General features: G+C 38.3%; 3 protein-coding genes across 4 annotated transcripts in view; 2 read left to right on the top strand and 1 right to left on the bottom strand.

The window, feature by feature from the left end:
• LOC145491344 (uncharacterized) overlaps positions 1–18,560 on the top strand; it is a 515,242-nt gene that overhangs the window by 323,402 nt on the left and 173,280 nt on the right. The window lies entirely within an intron of this gene.
• LOC145491379 (uncharacterized) overlaps positions 1–18,560 on the bottom strand; it is a 130,827-nt gene that overhangs the window by 107,438 nt on the left and 4,829 nt on the right. The window lies entirely within an intron of this gene.
• LOC145491366 (uncharacterized) lies at positions 221–9,199 on the top strand. 2 transcript variants are annotated; one of them, XM_081470547.1, is made up of 3 exons: positions 221–1,816; positions 2,298–2,396; positions 8,717–9,199. In XM_081470547.1, exons 1-3 carry the CDS (start codon positions 469–471, stop codon positions 8,785–8,787), a joined length of 1,518 nt encoding a protein of 505 aa, XP_081326673.1. In that variant the 5' UTR covers positions 221–468; the 3' UTR covers positions 8,788–9,199. The 2 variants fall into 2 exon arrangements, with proteins under 2 accessions (XP_081326673.1, XP_081326674.1); XM_081470548.1 differs by lacking the exon at positions 8,717–9,199 and having other exon boundaries at positions 223–1,816; positions 2,298–3,591.

Here is an 18,560-nt window from a genome sequence, read left to right as displayed (position 1 = left end):
GGATCGGGTGGCAAAAAAGTGTGAGAAAGAAGGGGAAGGAACGGTACCCTATCCCGGTAAAGAAGTCTATTTCCAATAAGCAGCCTGTAATTTCCTCAACTGACCCGTAAAATTCAAAAAAGCAAAAAGGACGCTACGCACACACAAGTACGCAGTGCGGACCTATTTTTGTACCAGATGATCGGACTGTCTAAACCCAAACTAAACACTGTCGACCGTGTTGATGAAACATGAATACTCTGTCCAGATGTCATGTCCGATCATGAGGTGTTTCTTGTGAACTGGGTCCTATCGTGTGCCGAATCCTTTGCCGAATATGGAAGCGGGAGTGGCTGGTTGTTATAACAACGGGTGATTAGTAAGGGGAAGTAATGTTTCTGTGGTTCTGTGTCTTTGCCGCAAGAGTTGTCTTAAAAAGCGATAGACAATCATCATCATTTCAGTTATTCTGTGCTATGAACTTTTCTAATGGGAACTGTAGGTTCAGTCCGCGTGAACGCTTCCGGAAAAAGCAAAGAATATCGCCTCGTTAGCAAGGATGCGACTGATTCACGGCTAAAATCAGAGCCATCTGATTACGTGGAGGTTCATGTTTGTGACGATGTTTCTCAGCGTATCGATGTTATGTTCGTCTGCAGCGAGTGGGGATCCTCCAAGGGAGGTCTGTCCACTTTCAACAGGGAGTTTGCTGTGAATCTGGCTAAAGAATCAAGCGAGAAGATCAAGGTTCACTGCTACGTCTGCAAGAGTAGCGAGGAAGACAGAGAGGATGCCAGAAAACAAGGAGTGAATTTGATCACTGCACGACCTCTTCCAGGATGTAATGATCCGATGGAGTGGTTGAGAATGCCACCGCAAGAGCTTCCAACTCCGGATGTTGTTGTGGGCCACGGTGGAAAGTTTGGCAACGCTGCCTCTTTTATTTCGCTTACGACAAAATGTAAGTGGATATATTTCGTTCATGAAGAACTGGGAAAGCACAAATTAGAAGTCGACTCCTCATTTGATGCAATTGCAGACGAGGAAGAGAAGAACAAGCGAGAATTAGAGCTTTGCGCAGCAGCTAATCTGGTTGTTGCTGTGGGCTCTCGACTACAAAGGAAATACAGAAGAAGTCTTCCTGATATCAAAGTAGAAGTCATCACTCCTGGAATTTTCAAAAACTTCTTAACTCCGGCAACACCACTGGCCAACGATCAATCAGCGGGGTTGGAAGATTTCTGCAGTATCTTCATGATTGGTCGCGGAAGTTTTGAGGACTTTGCCGTCAAAGGATATGATATTATTGGAAAGGCAGTGGCCTCTCTTGACAGGAAGTTTAAACTGACCTTTGTTGGTCCACCAAAGGATGAACAGAGGAAAATAAAAAATTGGTTTCGCAATGAAACAAACATAGCGCGCAACCAGTTGACCATCCGTGGCTATCGCAATCATGAAGAAATGAAGATGTTTCGGGAAGCTGACTTGATCGTTATGCCTTCGCGCAGTGAAGGGTTTGGTCTGGTTGCCCTGGAAGCAATTTCAGCTGGAGTGCCAGTTCTTGTTTCCAGTGAATCTGGGCTGGCTGAAACTTTAAAGGAAGTGGAAGGTGGGATGACAGTGGTAGTCGATTCAGATGAGCCAGGGGACTGGGCTAGAAAAATCCAAGAGTTATTCGAGCAGACGCCAGCAAAAAGACATGCCAGTGTTATGCTTCTCAGAGAAAAGTATGGAGAGATTTATACCTGGGCGAAGGAGTGCAAGAGATTTGAACAGATGATCGATGGATTGATTCAGAGGCCTTGCAGAGCTCCTCCTTCAAGTTGTGTATTGACAGGTTCGTTTTTACATATTTCACTTGATTATTCCTTATACATATTACAAATTGAACATAAGGCTTAAACCCACGAGGTTGGAAAGTGTCAAATTGTGGTACCTGCCAGTGGGAGTTTAAAGGTGTTGTGTTTATGTATGTGATTAAGGACTATGACTGAGTAAAAGAAAGCAAACTAAAAACTGAATGCACAGTGTGCGATATTATTTCGAAAGCTGTTCACAAGGTCTTTTAACCATATTCAGACTGGAAGGTGGTTGGGGTTAGGGGGTGGGGGTGGGGGTGGGGGGGGGGGGAGAGGGAAGGGTGCCTGCTCTGTCTTCAGCCATTTATAATTTTTTGAGCAAAATCTGTAGGATGGTCAACAATTGTGTGGGGACTACTTCAAGTAAGCAAAATGGTAGTTCTTCATCAAAATGTTGTGCATCACATGTTAAAATATATTATTGTGACTTGCAGTGTATTTTATTTATTGTTTTATCAGACCAAACTGGAAATATTATCACTGTGAAGGTGGAAGCAGTTACCTCTGCACAAGATAAAGGACTGGTGCAGACAAACAGGAGAAGAAATCCATTATCAGGTTAGTGCAGTCAAGGTTTCAATGAGTGCCTGGGGCCGGCAAAACTCACCGGCCACTTGACATGATTTTGCCATCTACTTTGACTGGGAACTTAAGCCTGGTTCTCACATCCCGCTGACCTACCCGCGACATAGTCATTGGTTGCAACTGATAACGTTCGGCGATCTGTAACAGTGGGTCCCTGGCACATATACGATGGGTCACTGACATTCTAAAATTTGTGCAAACTGCAAATCGAATTGGCGCAATTGTCAACCATTCCATCTGTAAATGGGCAATTCCGCCATCGTGGACGTTACATTCAGACTTAATTTTGAAACTTTAATTTAGCACAGACAAAGAATAAAAAGGAGTTGTCTAGTTTTCCATTTATGAACATGTTTGTGCCTACTGACATGTTAACTGGGCTGTACAATTTTTTTAATTGACTGATTTCTGTTAGAGATATATAGAGTGAAAAACCGGGAGGTCTAAAACACAGGTCACGGGTCATTATTTCACCAATACTGGAACAACCCTAACTCCTTCTTAATGCTAATCTTAGGCCTAAGTACTACACTAAGACAATGTTTTAGGCCTAAATACTACACTAAGACAATGTTTTAGGCTTTTAAGGTTGTTTCGATATTGGTAAAACAATGACCTGTGACCTGTGTTTTAGACCCGCCACAAAGAAACACTCTCGTGGACGTTACATAAAAAAAACAACCACAATATTGAGTGCATTAGTAGCAATTCAAAATTACTTTGAAGTATCGGGGTTTTGTATGAACTGTTCCAAATATATACAGTTTAGTGGTTGTGTGACCCAAAAAGGCTGATTTCATTTGAACTGATCATGACATTCACAATTTGGAAGGGTACTTGAACTTAAACATTGCGGACATTACAACCAACATTGCGGACATTACGCTGTGTGGTTTTTCGCCACTCTGGTTTGCCATTTGGGAGGTATAAAAGCCATAGTTTTAGGATCGGTGCAGCTTCATTGGCCGCTGAACAAGGGCTCTCTGATGCTCAAATATGGTTAATGGGAAGATGGAAGTCAAATGCCTTTAAACAATACATTTGGATTAACTCCTTTATGGCCTCTAGTGTTGGTACCTAAGATTACAGAAAGCAATTTTGTTTTTAGATAACTTGCATAGGCAATTTGCCGGGCAAATTGCTGAGGTGATGACGTAAGGTTTGAGTCCTTCCACTTTTTGGGATTGTGGATAATTAGCAGGGCTTATTATTTATGTATCCCTTGAATTATCACTCATTGTTTTTGGGGCTTTTCTGGTGCAGGAAGTTATGCTCCTCTTTAGAGAGTAGAGAGGGGCCTCTTTGCAAGCAAAGCAAGGGCAATCAACAGGGTTGGTTGCTTTTGACTACCTAGAGGTAGAAGTAGTGGCAATTAGCAGGGCAACTGTTGGTATTTCTGGCTCCAATAATTGTTATTTAGGGACTTTTAGTTAGGATATTGATTCCATTTCATTTTGTGGCTCTGTGGCTATCAATGGCTTGGGTGGGGTGGCCCTGGGGAGGGCTGTGGCGATTTCATGCCCTCACCTTTTTGAGGCAGACAGAACTTTGATTGTAACTTTATATTTTAAGGTTCAAATTAAAGCGGCTTTGTTTTAACAAAGCCAAAATTTTCCCATATTGTTGTGTTTGTTAATTGTGTGCCCAACAAACAGAACATGCCAGTGATAGCCAAATTGTTGCACTGGTTTAATAATTTTATTGGCAGGCATAATGCATAAAGGAATTTATTTTTACGAATAAAAGATTTCATGCATTGCCCTGCCTATTTTATTCTTACCCAGAGCTTGGCGAACTTGGCAGTCTTAAGAGCAGCTTCGCCTAAATATCAACTAGACTTGGAAATAGCGAAAAAATCGAATTTCTTCAAACTCGCCCAGACTGAAGCCCTACGGGCACTAGTTACAAAAATATCGTTTTAAGTTCGATAAATCAAAAATTATTTTTTTCTGCAATTTTTTCGTTTCGATGCCCCAAATCGGCCAAAATCCATCAAAAATGAGCGGCATATTCAGAGGCTCGTAAACTCAAAAGCAAAAATCTTCATTACAAACTGATTGCACGTCGTATTTGTACTTCCTTTCTTGTCTATTTAGAGCTAAATAGATCGTGATTTGATTAGAACTTAAATATTTGACGAATTTTTTAAGTTAACGACCCAAGACAGCTTTACAAGAGGTCTACATTTAGCCTATTTTCAAATGCTAAAAAGGCGTTCTGGTACACGGCTTTTCCCGAAATGACTAGTTTGGTCTGAAAGAGCATTGTTTCTTCTTCAAATTACTGAAATAAAATTTTTGGGTAAATAAAATCGTGAGCGCTGAGATAGCGAACCAAATGCAGCACTTCGTCCTGAAAACGTGACCTTTGACCCAAGCGTAACGAAACCAATTACTGCAAGAAAACCCGGAAGAAAAGCAAACGTTCCGTTATTTTGAAACAATTTCTAGTGATATCTCTCCGAAACCATGATTGCAAGAAACTATTTCCAGATATGAAATCTTGCAGGGTCAAAGACGGAGCTAAAGGGCGCATTTTGACACAATAACTTTGTTTGCCGAGAATTGAATTGCAGTCAATTCCAGTGAAATTTGCAAACTTGACGTATGTTAGCCGATACTTACCTGAATATTTATATTAATAGAAGAGTCGTCTTCTTGGATTAACCTTCAAAAGAGGCTGGACCCAGATTTGGAAACCTCTAAAAGAAGAAATGTTTAATATTCCGTGACCTACCCGATGCTATAGATTCCATGCACATGCCAACCGCATGTTTGTCGTAAAACCAACTGAACTCCACTGACAGTTTCCATGGGCAACCCCAAAAATAAACAATCCCCAAAAATGTAAAGTGAAATTGGCTGTCTTCATGAACAGTTAGAAGCTAGAGTCAAGTTCTAATGCCTTTAAAAAGTGCTTGATTTTATTTGTTTGCGTCGACTTTGTTCACTACTCTCACGTTCGAAAGCCGCGAATCGGTCACGCCAAAACAGTGGAGACCGTGCAGACTGCAGACACTTGTTTGGGCTTTTCATTGTGACTCCTTCTTTTGGGTCTAGTTACAAAATAGTGTTAAATATATCTGAAAGTTTGTCATTTATCCACAGGCTGCACAAGCGCAGTATTTGACTTTTGATTCAATAGACAAACGCGTACAAGACTTTGTATGGGAAACTTACTCAGTCTGCACAGTCTGCAGTGTTTTCGCGTGACCGATACTACGCAGTATTCGAACGTGACAGTAACGACTGAGTGAACAAAGTAGAATCAAGCTTTTTTAAAAGGTAATGGAACTTGACTCTAGCTTCTAACTGTTCATGAAGACAGCCAATTTCACTTTACATTTTTGGGGATTGTTTATTTTTGGGGTTGCCCATGGAAACTGTCAGTGGAGTTCAGTTGGTTTTACGACAAACATGCGGTTGGCATGTGCATGGAATCTATAGCATCGGGTAGGTCACGGAATATTAAACATTTCTTCTTTTAGAGGTTTCCAAATCTGGGTCCAGCCTCTTTTGAAGGTTAATCCAAGAAGACGACTCTTCTATTAATATAAATATTCAGGTAAGTATCGGCTAACATACGTCAAGTTTGCAAATTTCACTGGAATTGACTGCAATTCAATTCTCGGCAAACAAAGTTATTGTGTCAAAATGCGCCCTTTAGCTCCGTCTTTGACCCTGCAAGATTTCATATCTGGAAATAGTTTCTTGCAATCATGGTTTCGGAGAGATATCACTAGAAATTGTTTCAAAATAACGGAACGTTTGCTTTTCTTCCGGGTTTTCTTGCAGTAATTGGTTTCGTTACGCTTGGGTCAAAGGTCACGTTTTCAGGACGAAGTGCTGCATTTGGTTCGCTATCTCAGCGCTCACGATTTTATTTACCCAAAAATTTTATTTCAGTAATTTGAAGAAGAAACAATGCTCTTTCAGACCAAACTAGTCATTTCGGGAAAAGCCGTGTACCAGAACGCCTTTTTAGCATTTGAAAATAGGCTAAATGTAGACCTCTTGTAAAGCTGTCTTGGGTCGTTAACTTAAAAAATTCGTCAAATATTTAAGTTCTAATCAAATCACGATCTATTTAGCTCTAAATAGACAAGAAAGGAAGTACAAATACGACGTGCAATCAGTTTGTAATGAAGATTTTTGCTTTTGAGTTTACGAGCCTCTGAATATGCCGCTCATTTTTGATGGATTTTGGCCGATTTGGGGCATCGAAACGAAAAAATTGCGGAAAAAAATAATTTTTGATTTATCGAACTTAAAACGATATTTTTGTAACTAGTGCCCGTAGGGCTTCAGTCTGGGCGAGTTTGAAGAAATTCGATTTTTTCGCTATTTCCAAGTCTAGTTGATATTTAGGCGAAGCTGCTCTTAAATATTATTCGCTAGATTCAACTTAACCATTAGGGGATTGGGTCAAGGCCTTAGTTTGATTCGGTGTCGCGTACATGGTGTATGTGCTGTCATAAACAAACAGTTGGAATTCAGATTGATTTTAGTGGAGGCATAGAGTTAGTTTGCTGAGTTTTCCCACCTCCACCCCAACTTGCCTCCTAGGTTTTAGTGAGGCAGTTTTGTTTTTTTTTGAATTCCCTTATTCTGGGACGTTTTTGATATTGTTGTAAGAAAGCAGTTCAAATTATACTTTAGATCTTTTCATTTCAATTATTTGTTTTGAATTTGCTCTTATCTTGATGAGCTTGAACTTGGTTTTAGATGGTGATTGCGATTTCCTGCCCTCACCTTTGCGAGGCAGATGGAACTTTGATTGTAACTTTATATTTTAAGGTTTAAATTAAAGTGGCTTTGTTTTAACAAAGCCAAAATTTTCCCCATATTGTTGTGTTTGTTAATTGTCTGCCCAGCAAACAGAGTGTGCCATTGATAACCAAATTGTTGCACTGGTTTAATAATTTTATTGGCAGGCATGATGCATAAAAGGGTTTAAGAACTGTTAGAAATGTCTATGTTCCTCAGAATGGCAGAACCTCTTCTATTGTTGAAATTTCAGATTAGTTTACAACCCACTTGAAAGCTGCTGTTTTTGTCAAAATGTTTGTTAGGTGAAACTAGAAAAAATCTAGAAGGACATATGGTCATGTGGTGCAATGGTTGAACTTTTAAGAACCATTTCAAAATGTTTTTACTTAACTTCAAGAAGGGTAACATCCACAAAGTAATGTCCAGAACAATGTTTTGCTGCCATTATTTCGAAAATGTTCTTGTTTACTGGAAATTTTTCTTTACCAAAGTGTTTCTATTGGATATCTAGCTGTATGACAAGAATGGTTTTAAAATCTTTCATGTAGTTACTTTCGAAAAGAAAAAAGATTGTTAAAATGTTGCAGACGTTATGTAACCTCAGCGATGAAACTAATTTTTGTTATGTTTACTTTTTATAAAAGTTCAGGGTGAAGTTTATATCACTTATGTATTAACTCCAGTGAAGGACTTTTTCTGATACAAGTGTCTGAACTCCCTGAAAACCCCGGGCAAGCTGGCGGTCAATGCCTCAGGGACAGATTATGATTCGGTGATAAATGTTCACATATGCTGTAATGTCCCAGGTATGTCGGCAGCATATGAGAACCAGGCTTTACCTCAAATTTTAGGTATAGCAAGAGAAACATTTTGCTGCAGAACATAAGCCTTGGGTTGTGCGTACATGAATCAAATTTGTCAGCGCAATGTACAATGAAGCATGATGAGGTAGAGGCTGTCGTTTATTGCCACTGTTGGAAATGATATTGAGTTTGAATTTTTTTAACTCAACTTGTGGAAATAATAATGAAATTATAGTTGATTCATTTTATTGCAGTTCAGTTAAATAGAATTGCAAGCCAGAATGATGCTGCAATGTGACAATTAAATACTAAAGGAATGAAAAGCAAGTATGTTGCATCTTAATTATACATGAACTTCCAAAGAGACTTATCTTGCAATCAGAAAGTTTTCAGTACACTCTTGTTAATAGACCCTTTTTAAAAGTGGCTGCCAATCTAAAAATTATTCTGTCTTTTTTATGCATTTAAATTAGCCTCGCTCAATTAGACTTGTCTGAAAGTAAAAATTTTAAACCTACAAATGAATTTTTAATCGGCAGTCATTTATGAAAAGAGTCTTTAAAGTGTATAATGGTCTCCAACAAAATCACTTTTGTGTGCTAGAAATGCAGCTGAATGCACCTCAATGCACATAGATTTTGAAAATTTGCAAGGCCCTGTGAAGACCCCATCTCTCATGAGCAGGAGCGGGTAACCCACTTTGGGACTTTTCCCCCATAAGGCCGCCTTTATTGTGACCAGATGTACTCCACGTACCTCAAGATTTCCTCCTGCTACTTTAGTTCAACTTGAAAACCTGGAAGATGAGAGATAAATCCAAATGCAGTGGCATAATATTTCACTTCCCATGGTGCCCAGATTGCATGATGACCACATTTTGGCAGAAAACAGAACATTTGAGTGTTTACTCTTATGATGGCCACACTCCATCAGGTGAAAGATAGCATTTACACAGCTAAAAACAAGAACATGATTCTCGAGATGAAAATCTTGCTATTTCACAATAATATGTAGAATAATAGTCTAACAGTAGCTTGTTTCCGTGTTTACAAGGCATCAAGCATGCGCACATGTTTCAGCAAGTACTCTTTTTTTGCCAGATTTCATTCTGGTGAATATGTAAGTAAGGGCCAGGGTCAGACCATGAAATCCACCACGCAGTTCTCGGAAAAACTATTGCGTTCACTGTCTTGGCAGCTGTACATTTCGGAATTTGAGCTCCCTTTATGGGTTTTCAGCATATTGAAATAACAACTTCATCCAAAATTCAAGTGAACTTTTTTTACGTTGTACTATCTGAAAGCCTCAGCGTATAAAATTACTCAAGCAAAAACAAAAGACGGTGCCACAGGAACGTTCCCTACTCAGAGATTTAATTCGAAGACAGGACATAATTGCTTGGCTGGATTTGAAAATGTTGAATCTATTGTTTCAGTTCTGCCATCTGATTGGTTTTCATTGTCTCGGTGGCCCCGGTTCCAGTAAATGCACTGTAACTAACCTTCGATTCACAGAACTAACCCAAGGATATATTATTATTTTAACTAGAGGTTAAGTTAATTCAACCTGAGGTTAGGATTTAACCATCTTGTGAACAACTAGACCCATGACTATACTAGACTATACTGGACAGGGGCAAGAAAGTGGCCATTAGAGAGGATTCAATAATTGGGCTAATGCCAGGGAAAGTACATGTGATGTCTAAACATTCTGGACATACTGCACTTACTAAGGTTACAGGCATGATGTCTTGACACGTTTGAATATTAAGCTTGTTCTCTGGAGACATTGTGGCTGCACTGCTCTAGCTGATCTTGTAATCTGCAGCTCCCAGGTTCAAGCTCTCCACCCTCAGCTACTAGATGGATTTGTTCCTGGTTGTCCAGAGTATTACTTGATCCTCACTGGGTAGGATAGGGCTGGGGACTGAGAGGGTGGGTGGTGAGTGAGCATGTTATCCTGTTTGAGAAGCCTTAAAAAGTGAAATATATATATAAAAAAAATAAACTAGTTCAAAAAATTGGAGCCCTCATTCAGGAGCATTGTGAGTGACAGCAACATCAACAATTTATTTGTGCTGAATTACTTCTTTTTGTAGAAAAACATGCCACACCCACGTTAGATGAATTAGAAGACTTGGGTGCTGAAATTGGAGAAAAGTGGATAAAGCTTGGGCGTTGCCTAAGTGTGCATGATGCAGAACTTGAAGAAATAAATAAAGGTCATGATGAACTGTCTGAAAAGGGATACCACATGTTAAAGCACTGGAGACAAAAGAAAGGTTCTGCTGCAACCTACCAGGCTTTGTGTGATGGGTTAAAACATCAACTTGTACAGCGCCAAGACTTGGCAGAGAAGTTCTGTTACATTAAAGGTAACAAGAAGATCTTTTAGATCTTATAACCGTGCTTTTAAAATTTAAAATTTTGGTGGTTTTGCTAACCTTGCTATCATCTTTAGCAACTCAATCTGTTTTAAAAAAACAATTACAATCCCTTGGGCCCTGTGATTTAGTCATCTAAAGACCCTGGAAAGACAATAAAATAATTTAATTGTTTCCCAATGCTGGAATTAGTTGTGTCTAACAGTAAACACCTCAATTTCAAAACAATGATTTACATCAATATTCCTGAACACTTTTTGTTGTTATGAAAATAATGGCTTTAATTTGGATCGCACTGATTTGGATCATTTGTCTGTGAGTGATTCAACTTGTTTTTTTTCGCGATCGAACTCCACTTTTAGTCTTTTTTTAAAATCACAAATTAATTACGTACAATACTAACACTACTCACACTACTAACACTTCTTACAATACTAACATTACCTACAGTACTAACATTACTTACAATACTAAAATCACTTACTCTGTTGCTGACATTACTTACAATACAACTGTTACTTACACTACTGATACCATTGACAATACTGTAGCTTACAATATTCATTTTACTTACGCTTGACATTTATTACATTTAAAATCAATAGAATGATATATGTATCTAAAAGTTCACGGGTGTTTGAACGCTTGGTCACTCCGTGGATAGTTTACTTTTTAGCAATACTTTAAATGCTGTTATGCTGTAGGTTTCACTTTCTTTAACTGCAGTATAGATGTAGTAACAGGCTACTATCAGGCAAAGGTTGACAACATGGAAAGATCGCTTCTCAGGGTGATGTGCATATATTTTGCCGGTGGTACAGCTCTCAGGGGCATAGCTAGCCATTTTTGACTCATAAGCCCTTTCCATACTTCGTATATGTAAGTGTAGTGCGGCCGGAGAAGATGGGGGGAAGTCAAGCATGCCTATGATTTTTTCAATCAATTCAGTTTTGACTCATCCTGGATATCTGAATTTCTTCCTCGGCAAAGGACGGAAACTGATCTCTAATGTTATGGTTGGATGCCATGTTTCTCACGTTTGTCATTTGCAGTGACCAATGGATATCATAATGGTGAATTGCTGCTGATTAAGCACAATGGTGCACTCATTTAGGCCTAGCAACAAAAATGTAGACTGCTTTGAGATTTTTAAATGCTGAAAAGATTTTTGGAAGAATTTATCAAGGTCAATAATTTTTAGAGTTTTTAGAGCCAAAAAAGTCTGTAAAATGTGTTAAAAAATGTTTTATATGCACAGTTAGGAACCCAATTTGCTTGTAAAGCTATATATATGAGTGACAAGAGGCTTCAGTCATGGCTTCATGAACAGCAGGTTTTTATTTTAACCATTGTTTAACCATTGTTTTTATTTTAACCATTAATGGGATTTTTAGACGCATTCTCAAGATTTGTTGTAAAAGTTTTGATATTTTTCGTTAAAATTTTGAGATTTTTAGAAAACATGAGATTTTTAGATTTCTTTCTGATATTTTTATAACTTTTTTGGAGATTATCTGGATAGATTTTTGGGTGATTTTCCAGCATTATTGTAGCTAGGCCTCCACTTGTTACATGTATGCAATCTAAATATAGAACTTAAGACATGAGAGAAAAACCTGAAAAGAAGGTTGGGGACGTGAGCGCTTGAATGGTTTTCTTGAGTATTTTTGTTTTTGCAATTTTCTTTTCTTCCACGTTTCCTTAACAAAGTCACCCAAAAACTAGTTCTATGAAGTAAAAAAAGAAATATTCCAAGAGAAAAGAAATGTACCGAGAAAACTTTGTTAGCCTGGGCTTACTGGCTTAAAGGGAGCTACATCCCTGGTTGCAAATGCCCAGCACAATGCATTGGTTTGTGAAAATAGTTTTTCACATAAACAATATTCCAAACCTTCTTCGCAAGTGTTTAAATAGGATGTTTTGGCAATAATTTAAATTCTTGATAACAAAAATAGAGGATTTATTTTAAACAAACAAATTTGTTCCATGCATGACTGATGGAAACTAATCTGTTTTCTGTGGCTGGATGGAGGGTGTCTCGTGGGACAAAGTGAAAACCAAAAACTAAATTTATAGTTCCTTGATGGATGGAACCCATCCATTTTCTGTTGTTTCTGTGGTTGAAGATCTCGCTTGTGATTGGTTGGAACACAATAAACATTCCAGACATATTTTAGGTGTTCATGGTTTTGTTTAGCTTGACTGTAACTAGGAACTTGCAAACAAACTTACTGTAACAATCATAATTCAAAATTTTCAAATGAGATAAGACATTTGGCTTGCATTTCGTCTGGATCATCATGGTACTTTTAGTATTGGTGGTGTCCATATCTGCTGAGGAGTAGGTGGCTTGAAAGCTGCTTTAAGTTCCAGTGGACCCTCTGTAGCATTCTACTGCAATGACCTACTAGCGCTTCCTATCACCTGAGACAATTAACTCTTGCTTGGAGTGGCTAGTTCGATAAGTACAGTTGCCTGCTGAGGGTGTAAGAATCTGCTATATAGATAGGTAAATAATCTTTTATTAAATCATGGTAAAATTCATCAACTTAAAAAAAAAAACAGTTGAATTGTTTTTTAAATCTGAGCAGTAAATTTTACAGTCTAAGTACCAAGTCATGTGACAGTTTCTCCAGATGGTGATTTTAGGGTTGTCAATAACAACCATGGACCTTGGTGTCTCTTTTTTTAATCACTGAGCCTTCTGTGGGCGAATCTGGTATCTGTTTACAGTTTCAACAATCTTATGTCTGGTATGGTAGTCATGTGTCATCTTTTCCCAGTAGATTTTCTCTCTTCAGCACACTTGGTCAGAGTCAGTTGGTTTGCACATGGTTGGGAGCAGTTTATTTGGATACCACTAGAACACTGTTGTTTTTAGTTTGTGAACCATTCTCAGCTGCGAGGAGAGAACCAATTGGAAGGTATTCCTGTATGACAGAAGTGCCAAGAACTCATCATCACCCTTGTTCAGCTTAATGCCTTCATTGTCTCACAGCTCAGGAGATACAGTAACATGTATTGCCATTGGACTGTGTGTAGAGTGAAGTTGACATGACATGTTGGAATCCCCAGAGTTATATAAGCTGTTTGAATTTTACTGAACTGAATCAAGGTCCACTGTCCATGAATGGTGTTGTGGATACCATGCCTACTGAACTCTTTTCATTTTCAGGATGGTCTTAGCCTGGGTTGTCAAATTTAAAAGTAGCTGGCTACCAGTGAAATTCACCACCTACATCTACTCTGCTGGCCGGCTGTTTGTCTGATTCTTTAGAATAATATGGAGAAATCAGCCGTCTACAACAAAACCAGGGCCTCCTAGCTCAAAGCTTTGTGACAACCCTGGTCTCAGTGGTTCGGGAATTTTCCAGGCATATCCTGACATTACGCGAGTGGTAGCCTATCACAAGGTGGTGGGTTTGTCCCACTGTGCTCAAGAAATTTATCTGCTGCAACCTTGCTCCATTGTCCTTCCTTAAAGGGTGGACTCATAATGGGTTTTGAAAGTTCTTTCAGTTTAATATATTGACCACATGTTGCAGTTTTGCACCAGTTCTTCATGATGTCACTTTACATCCCTGATCACCAAACAGAAAAATCTACATTTTCAGCCTTCAAACAAAGGAAAGACTTTTCTTGAGTTTCAAGTTAATCCCTTCTCACACAAGGCTATTTTCATCTGTTTATGTTCTTTTCCCTTCCTCTCTTACTCTGCGGGTTCCAGCAAAGAGAATAATAGAAAGATAGTGATGGTGTTAATGAATGCATCTGCTCATATGGTAATGCTGTGCCTGTGAGTTATCTACTCAGCAGGGGAGCATATTGGTTTCTTTTTCCTTGTGCTGTTAAGGACCAGTTTTCTTCTCCAATTATTATTGCAGTTACTTTTTACACACTCAATGGCTGCAGCTGCACTAAGAGAGTTAACTGGGTTTATTTTTTAGAAACCTGATTATAAATTCTAAACAACTTAACTCAGTTAAAGGTTGGTTATAATAAAATAACTGGGTTATATTTTATGAGCGGCCGCACTGAAATGGGTTATGAAGTGGGTTAAACTCAATTAACGTCCTGAGATAAACCAACAAAATGGCAGACTTCAAGGACCCTGTTCAGTCTGTCGTTATATTCTCGATTCTTTTTCTTTGTTTTCATTTCCTTTCTCTCCACTCATGGCTAAGGCAGTCCCTCTTCCTTCTAATGTGCACTATGCAAATTTCTAAGGCAGTTCTTTCAAACATGATGTTAATTTCGCGTAGACGTCAGAGTGTTCTCCATTGCTGTCGAATCGTCCTTGAGTCTGGGTATATCCGAGAGACCAGCGATGGTTTGGGGAAATCCATAGGAATCCTGCCATGCACGACTTTTTTAGAGAGCACTTTTGAATGAGCTTCGACTCTTTTCACGCCCTTTGTCATATTCTGTCGCCATTTATGGCAAAAAGAAACACTCCCTTCCGTGCAGCGCTGATCAGACTGCTGATAAGAGACCACTAACCTGCGTTAAAGCACAGAAAAAGGTGGTTTAAAATTAACCTAACCCGGTCAAAAAATCTATTGTTCATCAATTAATTTCCATGGTAACCATAAACCCAGTTTAAGTTCCACGAACAGCTGAAAGTAGCGGCCACATCACAATTTTTTGGTAACCCGGTTAACCGTAATTAATTAATTAGAAATAACCTGGTTAACTCTCTAGTGCGGCTGCGGCCAATCTTGTGAAAACATTTAAGTGAGAAGTTTTGGTGACGTATGTAGTGTTACTAGTTAGTCAAGAGTGATGCTCTGACCGCTGTATTGACTCCTCAATGAGGAAATTATAGACAATTCACGTTTCAATATTCCTTAAGGGCCCATTAACTGATTGATGTGCTCGCTCACGCCCACTGCTTGGGAGGTGAAATTTCACTTCCAGTTACTTACCTCAGCCTGTCAGTACGGAAAATAAAAACAACTCATTAACTTGCAAATTTGCTTACATTTGAGATGTTTTTCTTTGTGTTTCACAAAATGCAAAGTAAGACAAAATAATAGAAAGACAGAAAAACGAGCAACAGAAAGGGAAAAACTAACTCTGTGTGGCTTTGTTTGATCTTAGCGAAGTGTGCTGGTAGTGTATTAAATTGCGCACATGCTGATAAGGTAACTTCTAAGTTCTGACATATATCGAGTGCACTTCCATTTTTTAAGTGATGACGTATTGTGTGATGTCATCGCTTTATGCTGGCGTGCATGCATTCCTTTGGATAGTGATTTCGCATAGTTTGTTGCGCTCATGTCCGTGCGCTTATGTCACGCACTTTTTATCCCCCTGTGGAAGCGAAATGCACTCTGGGAGTTCCGTTGCTGCTTTCCTTTGCTGTTTGTAGGTTCAGCAGAGTGCTTTTAATTGTAGCTTTTAAGAAGATTTAGGGGTGGAGTTTGGTTTATCCAGTATCGGATAAATTTGCATTCACGGGCAAACTCATAATAAGAACATATCCTTCATACATACAAGTTTAGATAGACAAGGAAGTTGCACAGACAATAGGTGAAGGCTTTGCGGCTTTCCTTTGCTGTTTGTAGGATCAGCGGACTGCTTTTAATCGATATGACAAGAATACAGTTAAAACAACAAATTAATTTCCAGTGAGGTAATTAGTGTTGCCAAATATTTTTAAAGATAATAAGGTGTCGATTTCAGAGAGTAAAAAGCGGAGCGCTTTTAATTTCAGCTTTTAAGCGAAGATTTGGGGGTTGATTTTGGTGTATACAGTGTCGGATAAATTTGCGCTCACTGGCAAACTCGTAATAAGAACATATTGTCCATACACTCAAATTTAGATAGACAAGCAAGTCGCACATGCGATAGCTGAAGGGTCTACATAAAATTTACAGATTGGTAGCGAGTTGTACTTTTGCCAGTCTGGAAGTGAATTGAATGAGCATTGTCTGAATTGAAAGAGCACTGTGAGAGCACTGTATGAGCATTGTATGAGCACTGAAATATACAGTTTACAGTAGTGATAATGAAGTCAGGGTACGATTCATTTGCAATTTGCAGTTTTTTTTATGAAGTTTTGGAAATGTGCTGTTCTATATTTTCTTTCAACGAAAGAGTAGTTGTGATTAAACAATCGATAATCGTTTTGTCAGGGTAAAGACAATACGAATGTTCATTGATGACAAGTATACGGTTAACAACAAATTAATTTTCGGTGAGGTAATTAGGGTTGCCAAATATCTTTAAAGATAATAAATAAGCTGTCGATTTCAGAGAGAAACTTGTACTTTGTGGCTTTCCTTTGCTGTTTGTAGGATCAGCAGAGTGCTTTTAATTTCAGCTTTTAAACGAAAATTTGGGGGTGGATTTTGGTTTATACAGTGTCAATTGAATTTGCGCTCACGGGCAAACTCATAATAACATATCTTCGATACATACAATTTTAGATAGACAAGCGGTTCGCACATGCGATATAACAAATCAAGAGAAAATCACGTGATATGACAAGTCAAGAGAAAATGATTTTCTCTTGGACAAGTATATGGTTAAAACAACAAATTAATTTCCGGTGAGGTAATTAGCTTTGCCAAATATCTTTAAAGATAATAAGGTGTTGATTTCAGAGAGAGGAACTTTCCAGCGGAGTGCTTTTTATTTTAGTTATTAATCTTTCTTTTGGGTTGGTACATTTCGCTGACCTCCTAGCACATGGACTAACAAGATGGACCTGGTACATGAACTACTTGAATGAACCACCAATGGACTACCCTAAATGTAAACCCCTAAAATTTCTAACACAGAAGTTTAAGAATCAGTTTTGCTGCTTATGTTCCAATCTTCTAGGAACAATTTTTAAACATCATTGCTTCTGCATGCATTGCATTCCGTTTATCTTTAAATGCTAAAGGAAATGCGGTTTTCATTAAATCCAGCCTTTTTCGATGAATTTCGATTAAAGCCAATGTTGCAAACATAGCTATGCATTCCTTTTTTGAAATCATGCTTTTTTCAGAAAATTATGAATTTTTCAATTTTTTGAAATTCTCTCAAAATCTGACCTTTTAGAAAAGAAACAAAATCATAGCGTAATAAGGATTTAAATTAAAATATTAAATCAATGAAAAAATTCCCAATAAAGTGATTTGCCTGGGAGCCTTAACATTTTATCAGTATTAGTCACGTGACCATGTGCTTGGCCTGATGACATCATCACCAGTGTTACTGATCATGAAAAATTTAAATGCATGAAATAACTCTAAACTAACTAAAAATGATGAGGTAATATGAGAATAAATTTTCCTTAGCAATGGCTCAGAAAGTTCAGTTAATGGGCCCTTAATCAATCATGGAATATATAGAGTTCACACAATCACGACTTCAGGATATCTGCTTTTCCCGTGCTCACAGGGAGCAGAAGTACTAGAGATCTACAACGTTAAGTATAGGCTTTCATGGATTGATGTTATGCTATGTTCCTCAACAAATGTATTTATTTCAGTGATAAATTTCAAATCCCTAAAAGATCACAAGCTATATATTAGACGAGCATATTTAGCATGTAGCATGGAGAAGTAACTGAAGGTATCTTAATTCCATAGAACCCAGTTGATTTTCATGAAAAATGTTATTCAACAATTATTATCTTGTCAAATCATGTGGAATACTGTGTGATACTTTGCCAACGAGGTTGTGGGCAGAGTAGGCTAAACTGAAACTATATTCTGCAAGATTGAGTGAGATAACTGTTGTTTTATTATTCCACAAACTGTCAAAGAGATGCATTTTTACAGCAAAATGAAGACAATTCTTGGCCATAATTGTATATCATAGGAAGCTAGGTAGAGAATTTATAAAAGAGGGTAAATATTTAAAGTGTTGGAAAATAAACCCAAGTATTTCCCTCTGAACATTAGCTCTAGAAAGGAAATGAGGCCCATTTGAGACAAAGGGATTTAATACTTTGACATTGGTGGCCTCTGAATTAAAATTCTCGTTACTCTGCCCACTGAGCTACAAGGCCAGATGGTCATAGGTGAAACCAGCCCCATACCCAGAGTTAATTTTTTAATTCTAATTCTCTCCTCTTTTCTCTTACCTAGTTCCAAGTACCATAATTAGGCAACTTAATTAGTCAGCGTGCAGTTAAAAGTTTGGTCATGTGATGCAGGTGTTTTTGAAAAACCTCACTGAAACCCCC

The sequence above is a fragment of the Orbicella franksi genome, chromosome 6, assembly GCF_964199315.1.
Source record: "Orbicella franksi chromosome 6, jaOrbFran1.1, whole genome shotgun sequence".
Classification (NCBI taxonomy): domain Eukaryota; kingdom Metazoa; phylum Cnidaria; class Anthozoa; order Scleractinia; family Merulinidae; genus Orbicella; species Orbicella franksi.
This window is presented reverse-complemented; position numbering and strand designations above follow the sequence as displayed.

Coding starts and splice junctions, on each gene's coding strand:
- LOC145491366 (XM_081470547.1), top strand. CDS start 469: ATGGGAACTGTAGGTTCAGTCCGCGTGAACGCTTCCGGAAAAAGCAAA. Junction 1,817..2,297: donor TTCAAGTTGTGTATTGACAG/GTTCGTTTTTAC, acceptor TTGTTTTATCAG/ACCAAACTGGAAATATTATC. Junction 2,397..8,716: donor GAGAAGAAATCCATTATCAG/GTTAGTGCAGTC, acceptor TTCCCCCATAAG/GCCGCCTTTATTGTGACCAG.